The 19,686-nt window shown below is 46.7% G+C and overlaps 1 protein-coding gene across 2 annotated transcripts in view; it reads right to left on the reverse strand.

Annotated features, from left to right (window-relative positions):
• Positions 1-19,686, reverse strand: part of LOC138580810 (cytospin-A-like) — a 437,746-nt gene that overhangs the window by 61,427 nt on the left and 356,633 nt on the right. For both annotated transcript variants that reach the window (XM_069651662.1, XM_069651663.1), the window contains exons 10-12: positions 17,630-17,708; positions 4,193-4,295; positions 2,113-2,229 (exon numbers count right to left, since the gene is read on the reverse strand). In XM_069651662.1, the coding sequence (XP_069507763.1) occupies positions 2,113-2,229; positions 4,193-4,295; positions 17,630-17,708 (299 nt within the window). The remainder of the gene's footprint in view (positions 1-2,112; positions 2,230-4,192; positions 4,296-17,629; positions 17,709-19,686) is intronic.

The raw sequence follows: 19,686 nt of genomic DNA on the forward strand, positions 1-19,686 counted from the left end.
GGAGAACAGATCTGGGAACCCCTTAAGAAGGGTAAAAGTTTGTGAGAGAGACTTTAAAGGAGCAACTGCATATGAAATAGGGATCGGGACCATAATTACAAGAAAGAGTATGAAGACATTATAACAGATGGAACAAGGGTCTGGGAACCCCAAATACAGAGGTTATTGCAAACACTTTACAAACATAAAAATGTGTCTGGCAGGATAGTGAACCGGGTCAGCTTTACCAACTAAAGAAGCCATAATATGAACAAACATAGTACCTGGCAGGATAGTGAACAAGGTCCACCTCACAAATAGCAGTGAATCTGGAAAACAACCAGGGCAAGGGAGTCATTCCCCTGGGGTTACAAGTAGTTCTCAAAGAGCCAGAGGGAAGGGAGTAATTTCCTCTGGCATCATGTGAAGGCCTAATAAGGCCAAGGGATGAGCCAGACTTACTGGCATTGTGAAAGCCAAGAGAAGAGGCATAACCCGTGGTATTGTGAATAGAATGAAGAGACGTTCTTTTCTGTGGCTGTCATTGATGGAGAAATCCTCCAAGAGAACTGTTAGAACTTTTTGTTTATGCAATCTGGAGAAAATGTCCCATCACCAGGAGGTGAACACAAAGCCCCAGTCCAGAAGAAGGAAGTCATGTTTCTGCACTAAGACGATCCTTGTTTTTTTCCTTAGTTAAGAGTTTAAGGGGTGGAAATAGGTTTTGACTGACATCCTGGCCAGGTCCGTAGTATTTACTTGGGGCAGGGAATGTCCTCTTAGTATTAGGGACAGTTAGCGATTTCCTCTTTCATTTTAACCCACATAAAAGTCTAGAACCACAACAATGCCACCTGTGTGTCTATCTCCTCCTTCCACACCCTTACAACGGCCCCGAGTTTTGTCTTCTGCTCCTTACGGATTTAGTGGTTCGACACTCATCCTCCCTGTAATTCTGTGGAAGGCAATTATTGCACACCTGATGCATGTCTACCAAGGGAAACTTGTTACAGGAGTGGCAGAATTTTAAAGGAGAATTCTAAATTGCGGTCCAATAAAAGTCTGGGAGCTAATCATTTCTAGGAAGGGGGAATTTAAAGTCATTCTAGGCTGCCGGATGTGTAATGTTAACAACTTTACTCCCCCCCCCCACTCTCCCTACTGTTTTTGCCTTTCGGTGCAGAGTCGTGAAGACACCGAAAATACTAGTCTGGTCATTTTTCAATGTCGACGTAGAGAAGATGAATTGATTGGACATAGAGATGATTTTGATGTAATTGTGTTTTTAAATAATGCTACACGTTGCGCAAACAATATTAAAATTAAACTCTATATGATTGTGCCTACCCCGATGGTTTCTGAGGACGTCGATGCGTGATGAGCATGGGTAACTCTATACATAGGTTGGGGATAGTAGTATGGAAACGACCCTATCGACGCCTTATCGAATTGGAAAACAAAAGAAGATGTAAGACTCTGTATCAACCACTGATGTCGGCCGATGGATAGCATGTGAATCTAAGCCCCAGAAATGTATATGCATCCACTTCATTCCACAAAAAGCTGCTACTTGTGTTGCGCTCAAACAAAGCTTGTAATTCCAGTACATAGTTCCACACATAAGGCACCTCAGTCCTGTGCATGCTATCCCAGGAACGTGACCCGCACATTGTTTGCCAATGCAGCTCAGTATTGTTGAATAACACCGCTATTATTCCAGTGCTGTGGCCCACTAACAGTTCTCCCAGTGCACCCCAGCCTGGCCTGGAGCACCCATGTTGCAGTGCAGAATTGGTGAGTTTCAGCAGCTTGGTGTCTAGGATTAGAGCTGGAATAGAGGGTTGGTTCCGCCAGTCAGGATTGAGGTTCACTGGCACAGTTGAACAGGAGTCCAGTGTTGGAATAGAACATGCAAGTGGAAGAGCTAGCCCGCAACCAGACTTGACCAAGAGCACGCAGCACGGCAGAGGAATTGGGTTCATGGAACAACCTATTAATGAAAGCCCATCCCACTAACACATAGTTATTCTATCACTAATGAACGTGTTTTATTCTCCCTCTGAATATCCAGCACTCTATCGATATCAAAGAAGCCCCGCCAGGTGGCACCGCTGGCAGTCTAGGTCCTCTCACCTTTTCGAGTGGGAACAGCCGCTGGTAGGGAATCTTCTCGGGTAGGTAGGTGTGGAGCAGGGCGCAGAGGGCCATGCCGTCTGCCCAACATGAGCTAAAGTTTGTGATCCTTACATTCTGGAACGAAAAGAAGAGAACTCTTTGTGAGGCTGGAATTTTTAAGAACATTTCATGATCAGTGCTCTGGAACTGCCACAGCCTGGGTAGTCTTGCACAGATTCCACAGACAAACCTCATACACTCCACCAGGCTTCTCAGCAGCACAGAGTGAATCAACAGGCTGCCCTCCCCAACACAAGACTTCACTTAATGCAAAGTTATATTCATTTATTTATGGTTATGTTATGGCCCTAGTTGCACAAAGGACTAGTCCAGCATGCAGTGGCTACCATAAAGACATCATGTGCATTACACAGTACGCTTCCAGAAAGGCAGATATTTAGGAGGAGATGTGTAAAACAGGGCATGAATTTAGTTACAAAGTAATGCAATCAAATGTAAAAGGTAGGTGGGCCACCTCCGATTTAATTGTAGTCGGACCTGAATATTAGAGGGTCATGGCTTCAAAGTTATTTTCGCTCACAATCAGAGAAGGACAGAAACAGATCCAACAGAGCTTCTAGCTTCACTTGTCATCCATCCAAATGTTCCCCGGGGGCCGCAAAGGCTTATGCACAGATCCCATGGGGTATGCGCATGCCGAAACTACCATTCCCAGGAATCAACTGGAGGGGTCCTGGGCGTGCCAGTATCGGTTAAAGGCTTTCATTGAGTTGACCATGCATGGCTGTGATAGGCTGTAGACCCCACCGTGCCCTAACCGAGATAAAAGTAGACGTGTGCAGCCGGGTGCAAAAGACAAGCTTCCAACCACCATATGCTTTGTATGCATGGAGGCTAGAGTGTGGGTGCATGAAGGGGACGGCAAGGCTCCATAGTATGTCTTTTCAAAGTCACACCACTGGTTAGCCTACCTATGACTTGCCTCTGTGCTCATAATGCATCACAGACTGCAAGAGAAATGCATCACAATGCAGGGAAAGGCATCACTATGCAAATAATGGTGTCACGTGGGATCAGGACACAGCGCCAAGTCATGCTTTCAGACTTTTCCTGAACCTAGGGTGCACTCAAATGTTCCAGAGCCTAGCCCCCGTCAGTGAGAAGGTTCGGCAACCCATGCAGGTTAATAAGAATGTCCCAGAGAGTACAGCGGGTTAATTGAACACGGTAACATGTTGGTGTTCCCTGGGTGAATAACTGGGCCTTCCTTATACCCATGAGGTAGACCAAAGCCCCAAAGGAGTTCCAGTAGAATCTGACACAGGCCACAGAAGGTCTTTGACAAGTTGGTAGAAGACAAAAGGGCCCATCGGCATGCGCGCAGTGGTTCCAGACACAGTTCCTGAGGCACCAAGTCCCGTAGACCTAGGCACCAGACATCAGCAATCCGGGGAGACATGGGCATATGGAACCATGGAAAGAGGGAACAATGCAGACCGGAAACAATGGGGGAGGGGATAGACAACAGGACAGGAAAGGGAGGAGGGTCTGGCCAGGAAAGGGGAACCCTTGCCCTGCTACATTCACCAACAACTTTAGGAACCTCGAGGTGCTGCCAAAAAAGGCAAAATAATCTTCCAATGAACGGGGGGGGCATGGTGGCAGCAGTGGGTGAGGTCGTCCCTTCAGAACAGAATTAGATCTCCTGGGTTGAGGTAGTCACTCCAAGGCATGTGGGGGAATCTCTGGGGCAATGAAAAGGGTGATCTCTAGAGAGCAGGGCTTCCCCTCCCCCAGGCAAAGAAGCATGCGAGGTAATCCCACCAGGGTTACTTCTTCTAGGTGGAGGGATGAGTGAGGGAGACCCGCAAGAGCAGAGTTGGTTCTCACGGGCCGTGCATTCTGAAGTGATGGCACTAGCAGCGGCTCCCACAGAAGGAGCAATTTGTCAGGGGGCACTTCGGCGCAGGGTATTCGTTGCCATGGACATAGAGGTATACAGCATGGCTCTCCTGAGCCCTCAAGCATATTGGGATGAGGTGGGGATGGAGGGCGGTGCACTCGCCAAGACACATACCTTGTACCCTTCCGTTCTGCCCTGACACCACTGGAGGAAGATCCCTCTCTTGGAGCCGCCATAACGCCGGAAGAAGGCCTCCGAGTCCTCTGACCACTTATCGCTGTGGGAAACAAGAGACAACGCACCATCACCACGACTGATTTGCATATCGGTTTTCCCCCTTCTGTAATGACACAGCGTGCTGAAGTGTTATAGCATGGAAGCAGTACAGATCAACGCCAGGGGCTAGGATTGCATTCATTGTTTTTTAACAGGCTAAATACACAGTCTCAGACTTGGATGGCCGTCCAGGTAATCAAAAGAGCCTCTACAAGAGCAGTAAAATAGGAGCGTTTTTTCGAGAGCTTCCCGTCCATTGAATATGGCTCTGGTGAGGTCAGGGGGCCTCTCAAGACTGCTCAGTGTCCTTTATTATCAATGTGCATTTTATATCACATTGCAAATGTAACAGAACACGCAACGTACCACAATGAAAATATGGCTTTAGAAATAAAAATAGAAGCCACGTAAGAGTTTGGGGAAAAGTAAGGAGGGACGAAGGGAACTTGAGAAGCAGCACAATGGCCGGCACGCTATGCTTCTCAAACTTTTCTACCTCTACTAGGGCAACCCCCTCTACCCACCGCAGTTCACTTCTGGGTCCGACCCAACATCTCCAGCTCTCCTAACCCATTACACTACAAACCAACTCCAAGGTACCCCTTCTAAGCAGCTAACACTTGCTCACCATGCAACACCCCCAACATTGCACCAACCTCTGACTGGGTCAAGGAGAAGGCTTCCTCCCCATAGGTTGCTTCACTGATGAGCGCAACATTTTTCTGGAACATGGTAAGTTGACTTGTACACCATCAGGTGGTCCAAGGAGCTCAGTTACAAAAGTTCACACAAGTAGTTTCTGCAATTGATGAGAATCCATATTCTGTGGAGCAACACCCATGAGAGGGAGACATGGGCACATCCGAGGTGGGAAGTCAGAACTTTAATTATAAAATAATAAAAACAGTTTAAAGGTGGAAAGAGATGTGGGGGGCAAGGTAATTTACCCTTGTAGAATTTGACCCTGGCGGTCAGAGAATTGCCAGGGTTATGTGCCCAGTTCCGTTCCTTTGAATTTGAATCCATCCACAGACTCCTGCAGACCTACGCTGGGTCACCAAGGCAGGTTCTCCCAGCTGCTGCATTGCTCTGCTCCTTCCTGGTCATGGGCACCGAAACAGAGGTCCACGATCCACAGAAAATCTTGAATCCCAGCCTAGTGATAGTCCTGTACTGCGAGGCTCCGAATCAAGAACGTAACGGCTGCCTCACCAGACCAAACTGTCAAACAAAGCCACATCTGCATCTGTGACCACCAACAGTGCAACCAACAGCGAGAAAAGTAGCCACATTGGCACATACTTACTTGTCGTGAAAGATCTTCTTGGTTAGGTTTCAAAAGCCGGGCTGCATACCAGTTGAGCTTGAGCTGCGCGTCCGCCCCCCCCCTTAGCAGCCACCCGTTGGTCATGTAACCAGAAAACAGGATTCTCGTCTTTGTTCCCCAACCAAATTAGCAATGTAGCGTGTGACACTAGAACCCTGCATGTCTATTACATTTACCAAGCATAGGCTATGGGAGAACACTCGCATCACTGAAAAACTCTCATAACCAAGTGATGTGCTACTTACTTTTGGCACTGAGCGAACACTTAATCCGGGGATAGAAGTGGAATTCTGATGTGGTGTTCTGAGCTTGCATTTGTTTGTTTTGGGACTTTCCCTGTCCACTTTCCAATTGCAAGAGTATACCTATTGCATAGCAATTCGAACTACTGTCTTGATTTGATTTGGGCATTCATATGAGGGCATAGCCCAAAAGGAGCCTGGCAGCAAGCTACATCTAGGTGCAGATGTTAAAAGTGATGTAGACGTAGAAGCCAATCAATCCTGATACTGTGCAAACAGATAGGTTTCAGATGTTTATGAAAACCCAGTAGGGAATTTGACTGACGAAGATGAATCGGCAAGGAGTTCCAAGCTCTGGGACCTGCGACAGAGAAACATCGGTCTCCCCAGGTGGTAGTTCTAGAAAAAGGAACCACCAACAAACATTTGTCCACTGAACGCAGTAGACGAGAGGGTTCATACTTTCTGATCTTCAACACTAAGTAAGCAGGGGCACGGTTGTGGACACACTTGAAAACCAGACACAGTAGTTTAAACTGTACTCATTCCCGAATTGGGAGCCAATGAAGGCTTCTCCGAAAACCTGATATTGCATCTTTACGAGACAGTGAAAAGAGCAGGCATAATGCGGAAATCTGTGTCACCTGCAGCCGTTGGAGTTGGTGTTTGGGTAAACCAGTCAAAGCATTGCAGTAGTCCAATTTGGTGTTCACAAGAGAACCCACTACCATAGGGCGATCCTCCTCAGCAAATCGGTGGGAGCTGCGGTTTCAGCAGCCTCATCTGATAATAACAGGATTTTATTATCTGGTATACCTGTAGGTTGCCCTTCATATTGGATTGCCAAATGACACCAAGATTTTTTACAGTCTGCGTATAATCTGTGATTTTTCCAAACAAGTTCGGGCAGGGTATTGATTGCAATTCCTTGTTCAATTTATTCCTAGGACCAAAGACAATGATCTCCGTTTGGATGGATTTAACTGGAGCATATTGTCCTGCACCCAAATTTGAATTTCTCCAGCACATCTCACCATGCGCTCAGTTTCTGTCATTGGCTGGGTGAGTCTTACATACATTTGTGTATCGTCTGCATAGGAATGATGACACAAATTAAACTGTGCAAGAATGTTCAATAATGGACGTATATACAAATTAAACATTATGGGGGGACAGGGACGAACCCTGCGTAACTCCCCCAACTGGTAGGTAGGGATTCTGACAGATATGAACCTGCCTTAACCTGTTGCACACGTGTCTGACAGAAAGGATCTGAACCATTTACTAGCTACACCAGACGTCTGTGCCATGGAGGAAAGTCTGTTTAGAAGTACATCAGTCTACTGTGTCAAAGGCAGCCAACAAATCGAGCATGCCTTGCATGCTGATGTCACCTTTGTCAGCCGTCTCTAAGATATCGTCCCAGACAGTAAGTAAAGCAGTCTCGGTCCAATGACCTACCCTAAATCCAGATTGATAGCAGTCTAAAATAGCATTCTCCTCCAAAAAAGTCTGTAACTGGAGGTAACCACCTTCTCTAGGATTTTTGCGGGCCACAACAGGCTCGCAATTGGCCGATAGTTTGCCAAAACACTGATCAAGGGAAGGTTTCTTTAGCAATGGGGTTAAAAATGTGTTCTTTAACTCAACTGGAACAAAGCCCTGAGCTAAGGAGGGTTTTACAAAATGCTGAATAGGCACACTAAGCGCATGGGCATGCCTCTTAGCCAAATAGGCCGGAATTGGGTCATAGTTATCTAGAGTGGGTTTAATTTGATCAATCATTGCTTCAATACTCTCAGAGGTAACAGGAGAAAAGACAAAATGATGTGTTGGATCTTGGTCCCTCTGCTCCGAGTCTCTTGTCCCAGCCTCTGCGGACATAGTAGTGGTCGGGGCTTCAAGGCCTTTTCGAATGAGATTAATCTTTTCAGCAAAAAAGACATTACATTTGTTTACCTTCCTTTGGGATGGAGGACGGTTAGCCTGTATGCAGGCAGGAGTTGACAAGTTTCGAATACCTGAGAAGAGAGCTCTAGGACGATTGTTAGCAGCGGCTTTGGCTATAGCATAATAAGCTTCCTGTCTAGTCCTGAGCCATTTCTTTTTCGCCTTCCTATATTGTGATTTAAGTACTTTCAGCTTTTCATTGAACCAACAGTTAACCTTTTCACATGTTGGAGTACATTTCTTTAGTGGAGCTATCCCGTCACAATTTGCCTGAAATTTTTGCATCAAATTAGCGCCTACGTCTGCACAAAGATCGTCAGACTATTACAATATTACTCAAAAGATCATCATCCGAAATAAGATCCAAATCTTTCTTTCAGCGGGCGGCGTAACTCAGAGCTTATTTGCTTAGTTTGTGTGCCTAGTTTACAGTCCAACTTCACAATAAAAAACACCAGCGAATGGTCAGACCAACTAACTGCTGTATTCTTCGTGTGTTGCAGCCTGAGTCCCCTTGATATTATTGGGTCCAGGCAGTGCCCCTTCCTATATGTAGGTAAGGGAGATGATAAAGGAAGATCATATGAATCAAGACCATCATTTAGATGTTTACAAACCACATCATTTGGCTCATCGCACCACACATTTAAATCCCCAAGGAGAACCATCTTGGCATAGCCAATTGCATCCATCCCCAGGTAGGTATCTAAAGCATCCAAAAAGCTGATCCAGGAGGCCTGTAGCACAAAATGAGACAAAGAGCATCCTGGGGAGAGAGCAAGCATGTGCAAGAAAAAAACTTGAGAGTACCCCAGGTCAACCTATGAATGTTGTCTAATACTAAAGGGTTTTTATACACAATAGCAACTCCACCCCCTTTACCTTTATCTCTGCTTAACACTTTAATCAAATAGTTAGCAGGTACCGATAGATGGAAAGAGGCGATGCTACAAACTGAGAACCATGATTCAGTTATATACAATATGTCCAAATTGAGAGCTAGTATAGAATCATAAAGTACACTGGCATTTTTTATAGCCGACCTGACGTTAAGTAATGCCATGTTCAACGTGCAGCTAGCAGTGGAGGAGGTATCTAAAGAGGGAGTGGTGCCCATTCTGGACACCTTAATGTCCATATATTTATATTGACTTGCCAATTAAAAAAAGCATGCAAGCGTTCTTTGAGGAGATATGCTGGATACGGAGTAAGGGGAATGATATTATCAAAAAGAAATGCGCCCTTGCTCGGCGTGCCGAGCTATGGGACTGGCTTGAGAACTATGCTCATTTGAATAGTTTGAAAAAGTATAAATCTGGGTCCCATTTGCTATATACCTTTAAGAAGCCGCAGTTGTATCTGAACCTTTCTCCTCCCAGATTGAGGCGATTTATATTGCTTTTGAGATTGGATCATCTGCCCGTATTGTCAGTTACGGGGACAGTAAGTCCAATACCATGGACCAATCGATGGTGTCGGGTATGTAAAAACAGGGATATCATTGAAAGTGGTAAGCATTTATTATTTGAATGCCCTAATCTGACCGAGTTGTATCTTAAATCATATGGTAGATATGTATATAACCCAGATACGATAAAAGATTTGGCATTTTGGCAACAGTGCGTTAATACAAGGAATACGAACGTCTATATTTCAGTGTATGTCTGGCAAAAAATAGAGAGGATTGTGGGAATTACCATATAGAGTCAGAAACGGGTCACCATTTTCGAAACTATAGAAAGGCAAGGAGTTTGTAAAACTTGGGTAAACTGTGAATATATATCTTAAGAACATTGTATGTGTATATAATTCTTATTGATCACTGGCTACTGATTAATTTGTGTGATTGATTAGATTTATTGTTTAAATATTGCAAACTTGTGTAATTTTATACTTTATACTATCCTGATGAAATGTATAATTGAATGTGTTTAATAGTTTTTGTGTGGGCAATCCTTTACTTGGTCCTGCTTGTGGGTGATTTGTACCTCATATGTGTCTACTCCTCCAGGCGTTGAAGCATTGCTGCCCAGTCAGGGAGTTGGACAAACGTGGAAACCTTCTAGGTCCACTGTAGGTGGGTCTCGCCAGAGATTGCCTGCATCCCCCAGCTCTCCCCTTACACTATTTCAGAAGCTGTGCATGGGTGCAGACTTTTTATTTTCATTAAAGTGCGAGATTTTCGAAAATGTTTTATTTTGCACTTACAGAATCCTTAACCCTAATGCTGCAAATGTTATCACAATTTGCATCAACAACTTGTAAACGACTTAAAATCAATGGTTAAAACACAGGATTCTGTTGTAAGGTGTCGAAGCGATCATAGTATACTGCTTGCATTTCTTTCAATGTATTGAAAATACCAATTCTTTCAGGCAATCTTCATGCCAGTGCGTGTTCACGTACAGGTTCCGTCTGCTAAATGTATCCATAGTGCTGTCTATGTCCAGAAGGTGCATTATACCAGAAGGACCTCTTTAAATCAAGAAATGCGGACGCCCCAAAATCTGCCCGAAAGAGGCAGGCCAAAATGCACGCCCATTTAAGCCACGGCCTCAAAGCTGAGACAACGAACAATGAGGTACCGTCAGGAGCAATGTGCTGTGATTTGATATAAAGCACGGGCCTGCCCGCTGAGGAAGGAATCTTGTGTCACACATGGAATCATTTCAGAGTTTTAATCGATGCCTGCATGAAGAGTAAAACCAGTGATCATTGGGTGTAAGGGCCGGAGGGTTAGGACAAGTGATTACAAAGCAGCAGGAAACCGTAGGGCATCTGAGAATGCATTAGCAGGCTCATTTCAAAAAGTTGGTTGGAGGCCCGGTACCTACAAATTGGGAAAACAGTCAGTCAAAATAAAGCAGCGAGGGGGTTAATGGATGCAGATTATCATGGCTAGGCAGCCAGCAGAGAGATGAAAGAAGAAATATCCACTGAAACGCTATTACTTCATCATAAAGAGGTCTGGCGAGCCACTTACTTTCTAAAGGGCTCCTTTAGCACAGCCGGACCCACGACATCTCAAATGCCTTCTGCTTCTGTAATAGAGCTGGCCTCAGGCAAAGATGACCCGGTAAATGGTTCAACAACAGAAGCAGCCCAGGCTGACTCAGAAACAAATGCCATCTGCAGCAGCGAACACACAAGGGCCAGTGAACAGGAAGATGCTTTCTAATATGAGGGGCATCATGGCAGCAGCACAGCTTCATTCCTGGGGTCTACGCAGCGGCATGGACACCCGGTGTAGAAACATCCCTAAGACGGACTGCCCATTTACAAGTCTATGTTTCGTATTCGACATTGTGCACTTACCCCTGTGTTTCATGTGTCAATCTTACTTCTCTCCCTACAGGACGACCCACCCCACACCCGCCATCCACATTTCTCTGCTTCCACGCACCCTCCTTCCATGTTTGTTTATTGATTTATAAAGCACACCGCACCCTTGGGTATCTGTAACCCCCTGTCTGACGTGTAACCCCCTGTGGAGTTCTCCTTTGCTTCCCAGGTAGACTTGGGCTTTAGAATTCACATACATGGACAGATGCTGCGGCCGGATATTTAGGCAAGCCCTTGCCTTTGTGGAGTGGCTACTGTCCACCTCTCGATGGGAAGGGTGTCATCCGAGCCACCCCCTGCTAAGAATACTCGCTGCCTTCCAGCAGACACGGCATGGGGAACCCCAAGAGTCCTCTCTTATATGGGATGCTGACACCCCTCCTGGAGCTGTGCACCAGTGGGTGCGCCCAGTTTACCAGTTGGCCTGACAGGGAGTTTTGGGGTACAGCTCTGCCAGAAGTGGAGTCCTTCTCGGCCTCTTCGCTTTCCTCTGCACTACCGCAGCCTCACAAAACACTCCCCTCCGATTACCACCAAACCCATTTCTGTACCCAACCTGCAATCATTTTAACAATTCACTCCACTTACAACTAGTTTGTTTTCAACCCTACGAACCCCACTAGGTACTACCCTACAAACACTACTCTTCCCTTCACCGATCACCACTCCCAACATTTCCCCTTCAATGCCACTTGCCACATTCCTTGCTCAGCCCTACGCCCCTACCACTTCCTCTCTACACCACCCTCTTCCGCTGCCACCAACACAGTGCTCACCTCACTCCCCACTATTCTAGCTCCCAGCCATACCGCATCCCTGCACTGCCTCCAGCACTAGGTTGGTTTATTTATTTGGATTTGTATAGCGCACATCTGCCCGGGGGCATCGTGGCGCTGAGAGTAGGCTTACTTGGTACATAGCATCCATGTTGCACAGGCTACAGCAGGTAAATGGTAGAGGGCGTTACTTGCACAACATTAGGTATAATACTTTAGTGAGGTCCTCTCATAGATGCACACGGTTAGAGCATACAGTGGAAATGGAGGAGGGGGGAGAGGGTTAGTTGAAGAGGGTGGTTTTGAGTAGACTGCGGTTCCCCTCCGCCTTGCAAAGCTCCTTCCTGTTCGCTGCCCCCGCCCCTCCCGTCCAATCTCTGATCGCTTGCACGCCCTGCACTGCCACTAACAATGAACATGCGTCTACCCAGCAGCAACCCCTTCTCCAGCTCATCCTGCACCACCTGCAGTGCTATAATCCCCCTCTGCGCTCCCGCATCACCACGCTGCACCACAAACACTGCACTGCTGCGCTCCACACAACACCATTGCCTGCTTGCCATCCAGAATCCTGCACTTCCACCCTACAGGTGTTTGCTTCTCATTATGGCAAGGATCTGAAAACCCTTGGGGGTCTCCAGTTACCGTGGACTACAATTCCCATGCTGCCTTGCTGTGGACCATAATGGCTAGGGATGACGGGAGTTAAACTGCTGGAGAGCGCAAGGCTGCAGGACGCATGCATTATGGCCACCTCCTTCATGCACTGCCACACACCCTGCCCTCCCCTCCACCTCTGCAGTGTCCGTCCGCCGTGGTACTTGGACAACCATCTCACCGTCCCTGACACCCCAGATCACTCATGTTCCAATATCATCCTCACCCAAAGCGCTGTGAAGCTGTGGCCATTTGAGATTAGCGCTGCACAGAAACACAAACACGTAGATACCACTCTCCCGTGCCACGCGCCCTTGCAGCCGGCTCTACACACTTGACACAGTGACAAAACGTTTCTTTTTTTTTTAGACTATGCTGAACAGTGTTTTTCCGTTACCTGGCAGAGACTAAATCCTGCGGGATTTGGGGTTTTGAGGCTTTGTGGATTATCTCGGCCCGCAGAAAATAATTGCACGCAGGGGCAAGGAGCAGAATCCACCAGGGCGGGGCCACCTTCTGAACTGCGTGGGTTTAGAGAACAATTGTGTGATGGGCGACTTCCCGCCAGAGCGCGAGGTCAGCAGGGCTGGGACAGGCACAGCGGCAGAGATAGAACTCTGATGGTGGTAGGGTTGGGACCGAGTCAGTGACCGGGCGGCTATTAAATGATTACACTCCTAAATGTGTGTTGACCCAATGTTTGTGCTGTTAACTATTCCACCATTACAGTACACACACAGATCACAGAGTGAATGTAGTCTGTTTAGTGAAAAAACAGAAGACTTTAGAGAGGCAGGTGGGGATTTACATTTTAGCGAGAGGAAAAGGTGCAGAGTGATGAGTCAAGACAGGGAAGCATTGGCCATGATCAGTGGTGGAAATGGAAAATAATTGGTGGAGGATTCAACAAGGGCTGGGCAGAGTTTGGGGGAGGGGAGTGCTGCCGAGAAGGCGGGGTTTAGGGGACCTCCGATCAAAGGAAATGTCCAAAATAATAGTCTAAAATGGCGCTATTTCCTTCATGCCGCTTCTTTTCCAAACTATATATCAATGTCCACTTTACACCATTTCCATGGCACTGGCGATGAGTTACTTCACTATGCCGATAATAGTTTTGACCAGTGTTGCTGAGTAAATAGTCTTTAAAATGCACATTTGGCATTCCATTTTATTAAAAAAATCTTCCGCTTAGGTACTATTCAAACAGGGTGATTTCAGTTCCCCATAAGCAACGTTTTCTTTTACTTGAACCACACCCGGCACAGCTCCTGCAGCTGCCCGCTGAAAGCAGTTGGGAAGCTGCATCGTGTGGACATCGACACAGATTATTTATTCACAAAATGTTTTTCGGATACCTGTATATTTATTTATGACAAATATGACAAATAAATAATCCAAGTCCATGTATCCGACAAACATAGCACAAATAAATAAATAAACCTGGTCGTGGCTGAGGACTGGGTCGTGGCTGAGGACTGTAACTTCCTCTGGTGACCCCTTCCACAGAGTCACCAGAGGAAGTTAGTTTGCTCGCGGGTGCGTTTTTTCCCCCCCAGCGCTGACTCTGGCCGTATCCCAAGATCCAGCCCAATCGCCAGCGCTGGCCATGATAGCATCATGATTTTATATAGCTCTTCATGGCATAGTCCTCCCGCTTTTAAGCGCTTTAATAACCTTTGTTACTGTTACCCAATTTACTTGCACTCAATGTATTGACTTTGGAAGGAGGAAAGGATGAGTGAGGCCTGAAGGTATTCGGACTCAGGGCACAGGACACCCACACATGCCGGAGGCTAGTGCTTAACATGTTCCTGAATTAGGTTTCTGGCTTACTATATTTTCTGGGAGGTAATCAATCTGCAGGTGGTTAGCTAAAGCCACTCACCCCCCTCTAGAAGACCCTTCACATTACACACTGCAAGAGGCTTTGGGCCTCATTCGGAGTTTGGCAGAGTAGTAGAAAAGTGGTAATTCTGTTACCGCCACTTTTTTGGGAAGTAACTGAATTACAGCTGTTTTTACCGCTTTACCAAACCAGTGTTTGGCGTTGACATGGAGGATTTACCTCCCAGTAAATCCTCCACTGTAATGTCAAAAATTGGTGCAATTAACATGGTGGAATTACCGCTCATGGTAATATCACCAAAATCCCTATGGACCCCAAAAATGGGGACTTACACTGCCTTACCATCACTTGCAATACCATGGTAACCCCACAGGACCAAATGGCGGTAATGGTAACTGATTCTGGTGGTAGATAAGTGGAATTCCCACCAATTGACCGCCAAAGTCGGACTGAAGCCCTTTGTCCAGCCAGCACTCCTAGGTTAAATTGGAGAGCCCGTCTCTCGCATGCGCAGGTGGGCCCGGCGGCTACTAACCAGAGCCAGTACAGCATTCATTGCTGCCACGAAGAGCAGCAAAGTAGTTCACCTTATAAAGAACCCGCCAGAGCAGAAAGCTGTCCCCACCCAGACAGCTGAGAGACCGCTCTAGCAAGAGGCTTTGGGCCTCATTACGAATTTGGTATTATTTCAAGAGTCAATACCACCAAACTCCAATACCGTAACAAACCCTTCATAATTGCAGTAAATCCGACAGATTACACATGACAGATTGGCAGTGTAATCCCCATGCATGGACTCCACTGGACGATTTAACACAGAAATCCTCCATTTTCTGGGATGCAGGGTGGCAGTAAAACGGTAATAAATCAGTTACTGCCACTTGTTGCCACACCCTCATACTAGTAATGAAGTGGTTGGCTTTGCTTTGCCCAGTGCTAGCCTGACTCCCCACTCCAGGGCAGTCCCCAGGGAACCTATCCATAGAAACTACTACTGACCTGAATTAGGGGCGATTCAACGTTGCCGGGGTCACCTTAGTTTTGAAGAATGCCACACCCCCATATGGCCTAAAACATGTGCAAGTGTCCAGCAGGGGCTCTGGCCAGGCGACCCCAGGGCAGTCAGGTAGTTATGATACCCCGTCCCTATTTGTAAAAGTAGTGTCCATTGCGCTAGCAGTAGAGGAAACACTACGTCTAGCGCGAGGGCTTCTCATGCTAGAAATACAACAATACACAGGTCTACGCCAGGCAGCCTTCTTGCTAGAAATCCCGCACATTACAAATATAAAATAAATAGTATTACTTGCAGTGCAAATGCCAGCTTGCACTTCAAATGTAAATATACGTATGTTTTTGTATTACAAGAGATTTCTAGACCCAAGCCTTTCCACCCCATCAAGATTACTGTTGCTAATTTTCAGTTCAGGTGGACCTTCTGCTTGAATTAGTATTGTTCTATTTGTACTGTAAGACCTGCATGCGCTAGCCAGGCCTGTTGGCTGCAGAAATAGTAACATTGGGGGCATTGCAAATAGTATGTTTACTATTTCTATCCCACAGGTCGAGTTTGTTGTGCGAGAGCAGATGGTCCGGGGTCATTGCGCCATCAATTTCATGATTCGCTTGATTTTTTCATAAGCTGGCCTGAAAATATGGGCAGGTCACATTTTGCAAAGGTCAGCTGTTCCTACCCACTCCAGGACTTTTGCGCCTGAACAAGGAAGGACACCAGACCACCAGCTATCTTTTCCTACAATTTACTTTCTGTCAACACTCTTTGCCTCTTTTTACAACTTTGAGGACTTCTTTGTAGGTTTGAAGGTCTATAGGTATAGCTGTCTCCAAGCGCCGTAGTTCAGCCTGCGCGCATCAGCAGAAGTGGTTGCTTAGCCAAGGGATTGCATTTGGAGTTCCACTATATTGCTTGGTTGGTGATTTTGCCTTGTTTTAAGCCTGGTCAGATGATTCGAGAAATCCAAGCTCCAAAAACTACCAACACACCTTTCCCCCCAACACCCAACTGCACCTCCTTCTACCTTGGCCACCAGTACTTCCCATCCTCCAACTCTGCAATGCCACTTACCTTTCACAACTTCCCATTCTGTGCGGTTTCCAACCCAGCACTCCACTTCAGAGTCCCGAGCGCTTTTCCTACCCACGCGGCCACTAGCCCTGCTCTCCTTTGAGGCCACCTGTGCTTAAATTGTAAAAGCAGAAGTGCCAGGGCTCAGATAGTTTCTAGCATACCCATGACAAAACAGGATGGGTAGTTTTCTGCTAACTGTTGCCATGGCCCACGGCGGCTCCCTCCGTGCCAACATGCATGGGATTAAAGCTGCAACTCCCACTGGCTCATTGGGGTTAATGGAGGTACTGACTACGGCCGATGTGTGATTTAAAAATTCCATCAACATTACATAAAATAACATACTCGCTGTGTCTTGATATGAGATACTCGTGTCTTGATATGAGACAAATGTTTAAGTGTGCCTTTAAACACAATCATTGTTAACAATTTTGTTCTGATTTTATAGGTGCTTCTTAAGTGACAATTAAAATAATAAAGTTGCCAAAACAAATATTAATTGAACTGAGTCTGAGACGATAAGTTGCAGGGCTCGGAAATAAGTGCCAGGGATGAGCCCTGGCAAGCACCCCCACAAATTAGGCACTGGTGGCCAACAAGCCTTTAACATTAATCCTTAGCTCTTGCATTGCACTAGACGACCCTGCAACTGCTCAAGTATCCACCCTGTGCCTCACAGCAGTAAGGCAACAATATTCTGACACAACACAGCAGGTCATCAGTAAAAAAAAAAAAAAATAATTTAAAAAAAACATTCAAAACAAAAAATCATCACCAGAAAAAAAATTATTCCATTTACCCGCCCATAAGTAAAATATAGTGGAAAATGTTTTTAGTCACTTTGAGTTCATAGTCACTGTGGGATCTAACCCAAGGCGGAGACGAGAATCCCGGGGGAGGGTGGACGCCTTCAAATGCTAGATTAACTACCAACCCAATTGGACTACAGCCGGGTCAATCACATGATGTCAGCTCAGTGCCCAATGGAGGCCAGCAAGGCATCACTGGTGGTCACGTGCCAATCAGTGGCTCCCAGAGGCGGACAGCGCGGGAGCAGAGCCATTAAAGACAGAGTGGACTCGTGATGTCCACGTTGAATTACAAACCTGGCAGTCAGCTGGTTGGAATCGCTGGGGCTGGTGGCACGCTCCCCCCTCCTGGCATTCTGCGAAGACCCCCGGGTGTCTGCAAAAAATTACAGGAGAGATGGTTCAGAGATTCCCCCGCCAAAAGATGAGAAAGAGCTGTAAAGCAAGGATATGGAAAGGGGACTGTGGGCAACAGTGGTAAGTGACAGGAAGACGCAGCAGTGGTGTGAGTGTACAAGGCATGGGGCAGTATTGCACCAGCAGATGTTCTCACAAGTCACCAGCAACGAGTGGTGCTCCCAAATGCCCTGCAGCGTACTAACTGCAGCCCCCTTTTTGCTCCGGAAATCTGCACCCCGACACTGGTCTACTAGTCTTAATAAATTCCAGGACTCCAGTCTAAAATCCCATCATTTTTTTCCACGTAGCCGGGTAGTGATTTCTGGTGGTTTTAGGTTTCCCTCTTCCCGTACACATACCATGTTAAAAACTGATGGTTGGACAGCTTTCGGCTGGCTTATTAATTGGCCCTCTAGATCGGCTGGGAGCTGCCTTGAACCCCATCATGCAAGAGCTCGGTGTTCGGAATTTACTTTCGTCATTTCTTTCCACTCTGTACATAGCCTTTCCCCAATTCTAACTTGTCTTTTTGCACTCTCTTCCAGTTTGTTGCTTTTGGGGTGCACCGGTCTTGCCTTGTGGGTTCTTGAAGCTTCACTCGCTAAAGCCTACTCGTGGACTTGGGTGGTACTGCTCCCAGTTGCCCAGACTTCCCCGTTGATCCACTCGTTCATTTTGTCATTTGTTATAGCGCCTTTCACCATAATTATGGTCCCAACACGCTTTTGGTTGAACGCTCTCAGATGGACCGGGGTCCAGAAATGTGGGAAAGGTTTTGCAGGTGATAATATGCGTGTGTGCATTTCAGCCATTATACCTGGGTATAATGCGAGGGTGGCCAAGACCCTGCTAGTCACCCATGTCTAAATGGAATTTGTATGGACGCCGCAGAGGAATACTATGGATTAAGGAGGGGATTGTATATAAGGCAATCGAGAGTGGGATGGGGACCCCTCAAAGGTTGCGGTGGGAAGACTACCAGGGTGGAATTCGAGCTAGTCTTACTCCAGAGGGGGGTGGCGGCAGTTGAGGGGGCCCCAATTTCTTTACCCTCCCCAAGTGTTTGTACTTGAGTAGTACCACCTTGTATCCCTGGAAAAACACATGCCTGCCAGTCTGGTTTCTTTCATTTCAGGCAAACGCAAGGCCCAGAGACCCGGGTGTCCCAGCCACAGGAGTGAACAGCCTCCAACATTCGTAGGATTCTCTGCGTTGATAGAGAGAGAGGGAAACCAGGCGAGCAGAGGGACAGAAGAGCCGCACAGGCACGATAAACACTGCACCTCACTAAGAGTTAGTGGCAAGTTACGCATCTCAGCAGCGGAGACAGAGGACCCTCTGAGACACTTATATTTCTGCACCTTAGAGCAGTTTACCACCAAAGAAATCCCCCAAACTTATCAAAGAATGTGCTGAAACACGGCAAACAAACATGAACTAGTCTATATACACAGATGTGGGCTACCATTTTTCCAACACAGATGTTTAAATACTGACCCATGCAACAGCTTCCGGGAGCATAACAGCATCAGCTTGGTCTGGGAGAGAAATCCAATGGGAGACTGAGGGAGCGGATAAGAAGGGGGACAGGAAACAGAAGGTGTGAATTATTCACTTGAGGTCAGAGGAGAAGGAGGTGGCGGGTCAAGAGACACGCAGGAGGAAGGACAATGGATTGGAGTGTGGTGGTGATTGAGTGAAAAGGTGAGATGTTCATTGGTGTGAGCAAGTGGTACTGTGTGGTGAGTGGCCGTGCTAGGTGGGCGACAGAGTAGTAGAGAAAGTGTAGAAAGTGAGGGGAAGTGATTGAGGGAATGAAATGAGGCTGACTGAGAAGAAATTAGGATGGAGAGCGTAGCAGAGTGATGACGGCCGAGTAGTAGTGTGGAGAGGGGAGAGTAGTAGAGTGGGGAAAGTGGTAGGAAGAAGTAACTCTGAAGGAGGTAAGACGGTTG

This window comes from Ambystoma mexicanum, chromosome 3p, assembly GCF_040938575.1.
Source record: "Ambystoma mexicanum isolate Mex_15411 chromosome 3p, UKY_AmexF1_1, whole genome shotgun sequence".
NCBI lineage: Eukaryota > Metazoa > Chordata > Amphibia > Caudata > Ambystomatidae > Ambystoma > Ambystoma mexicanum.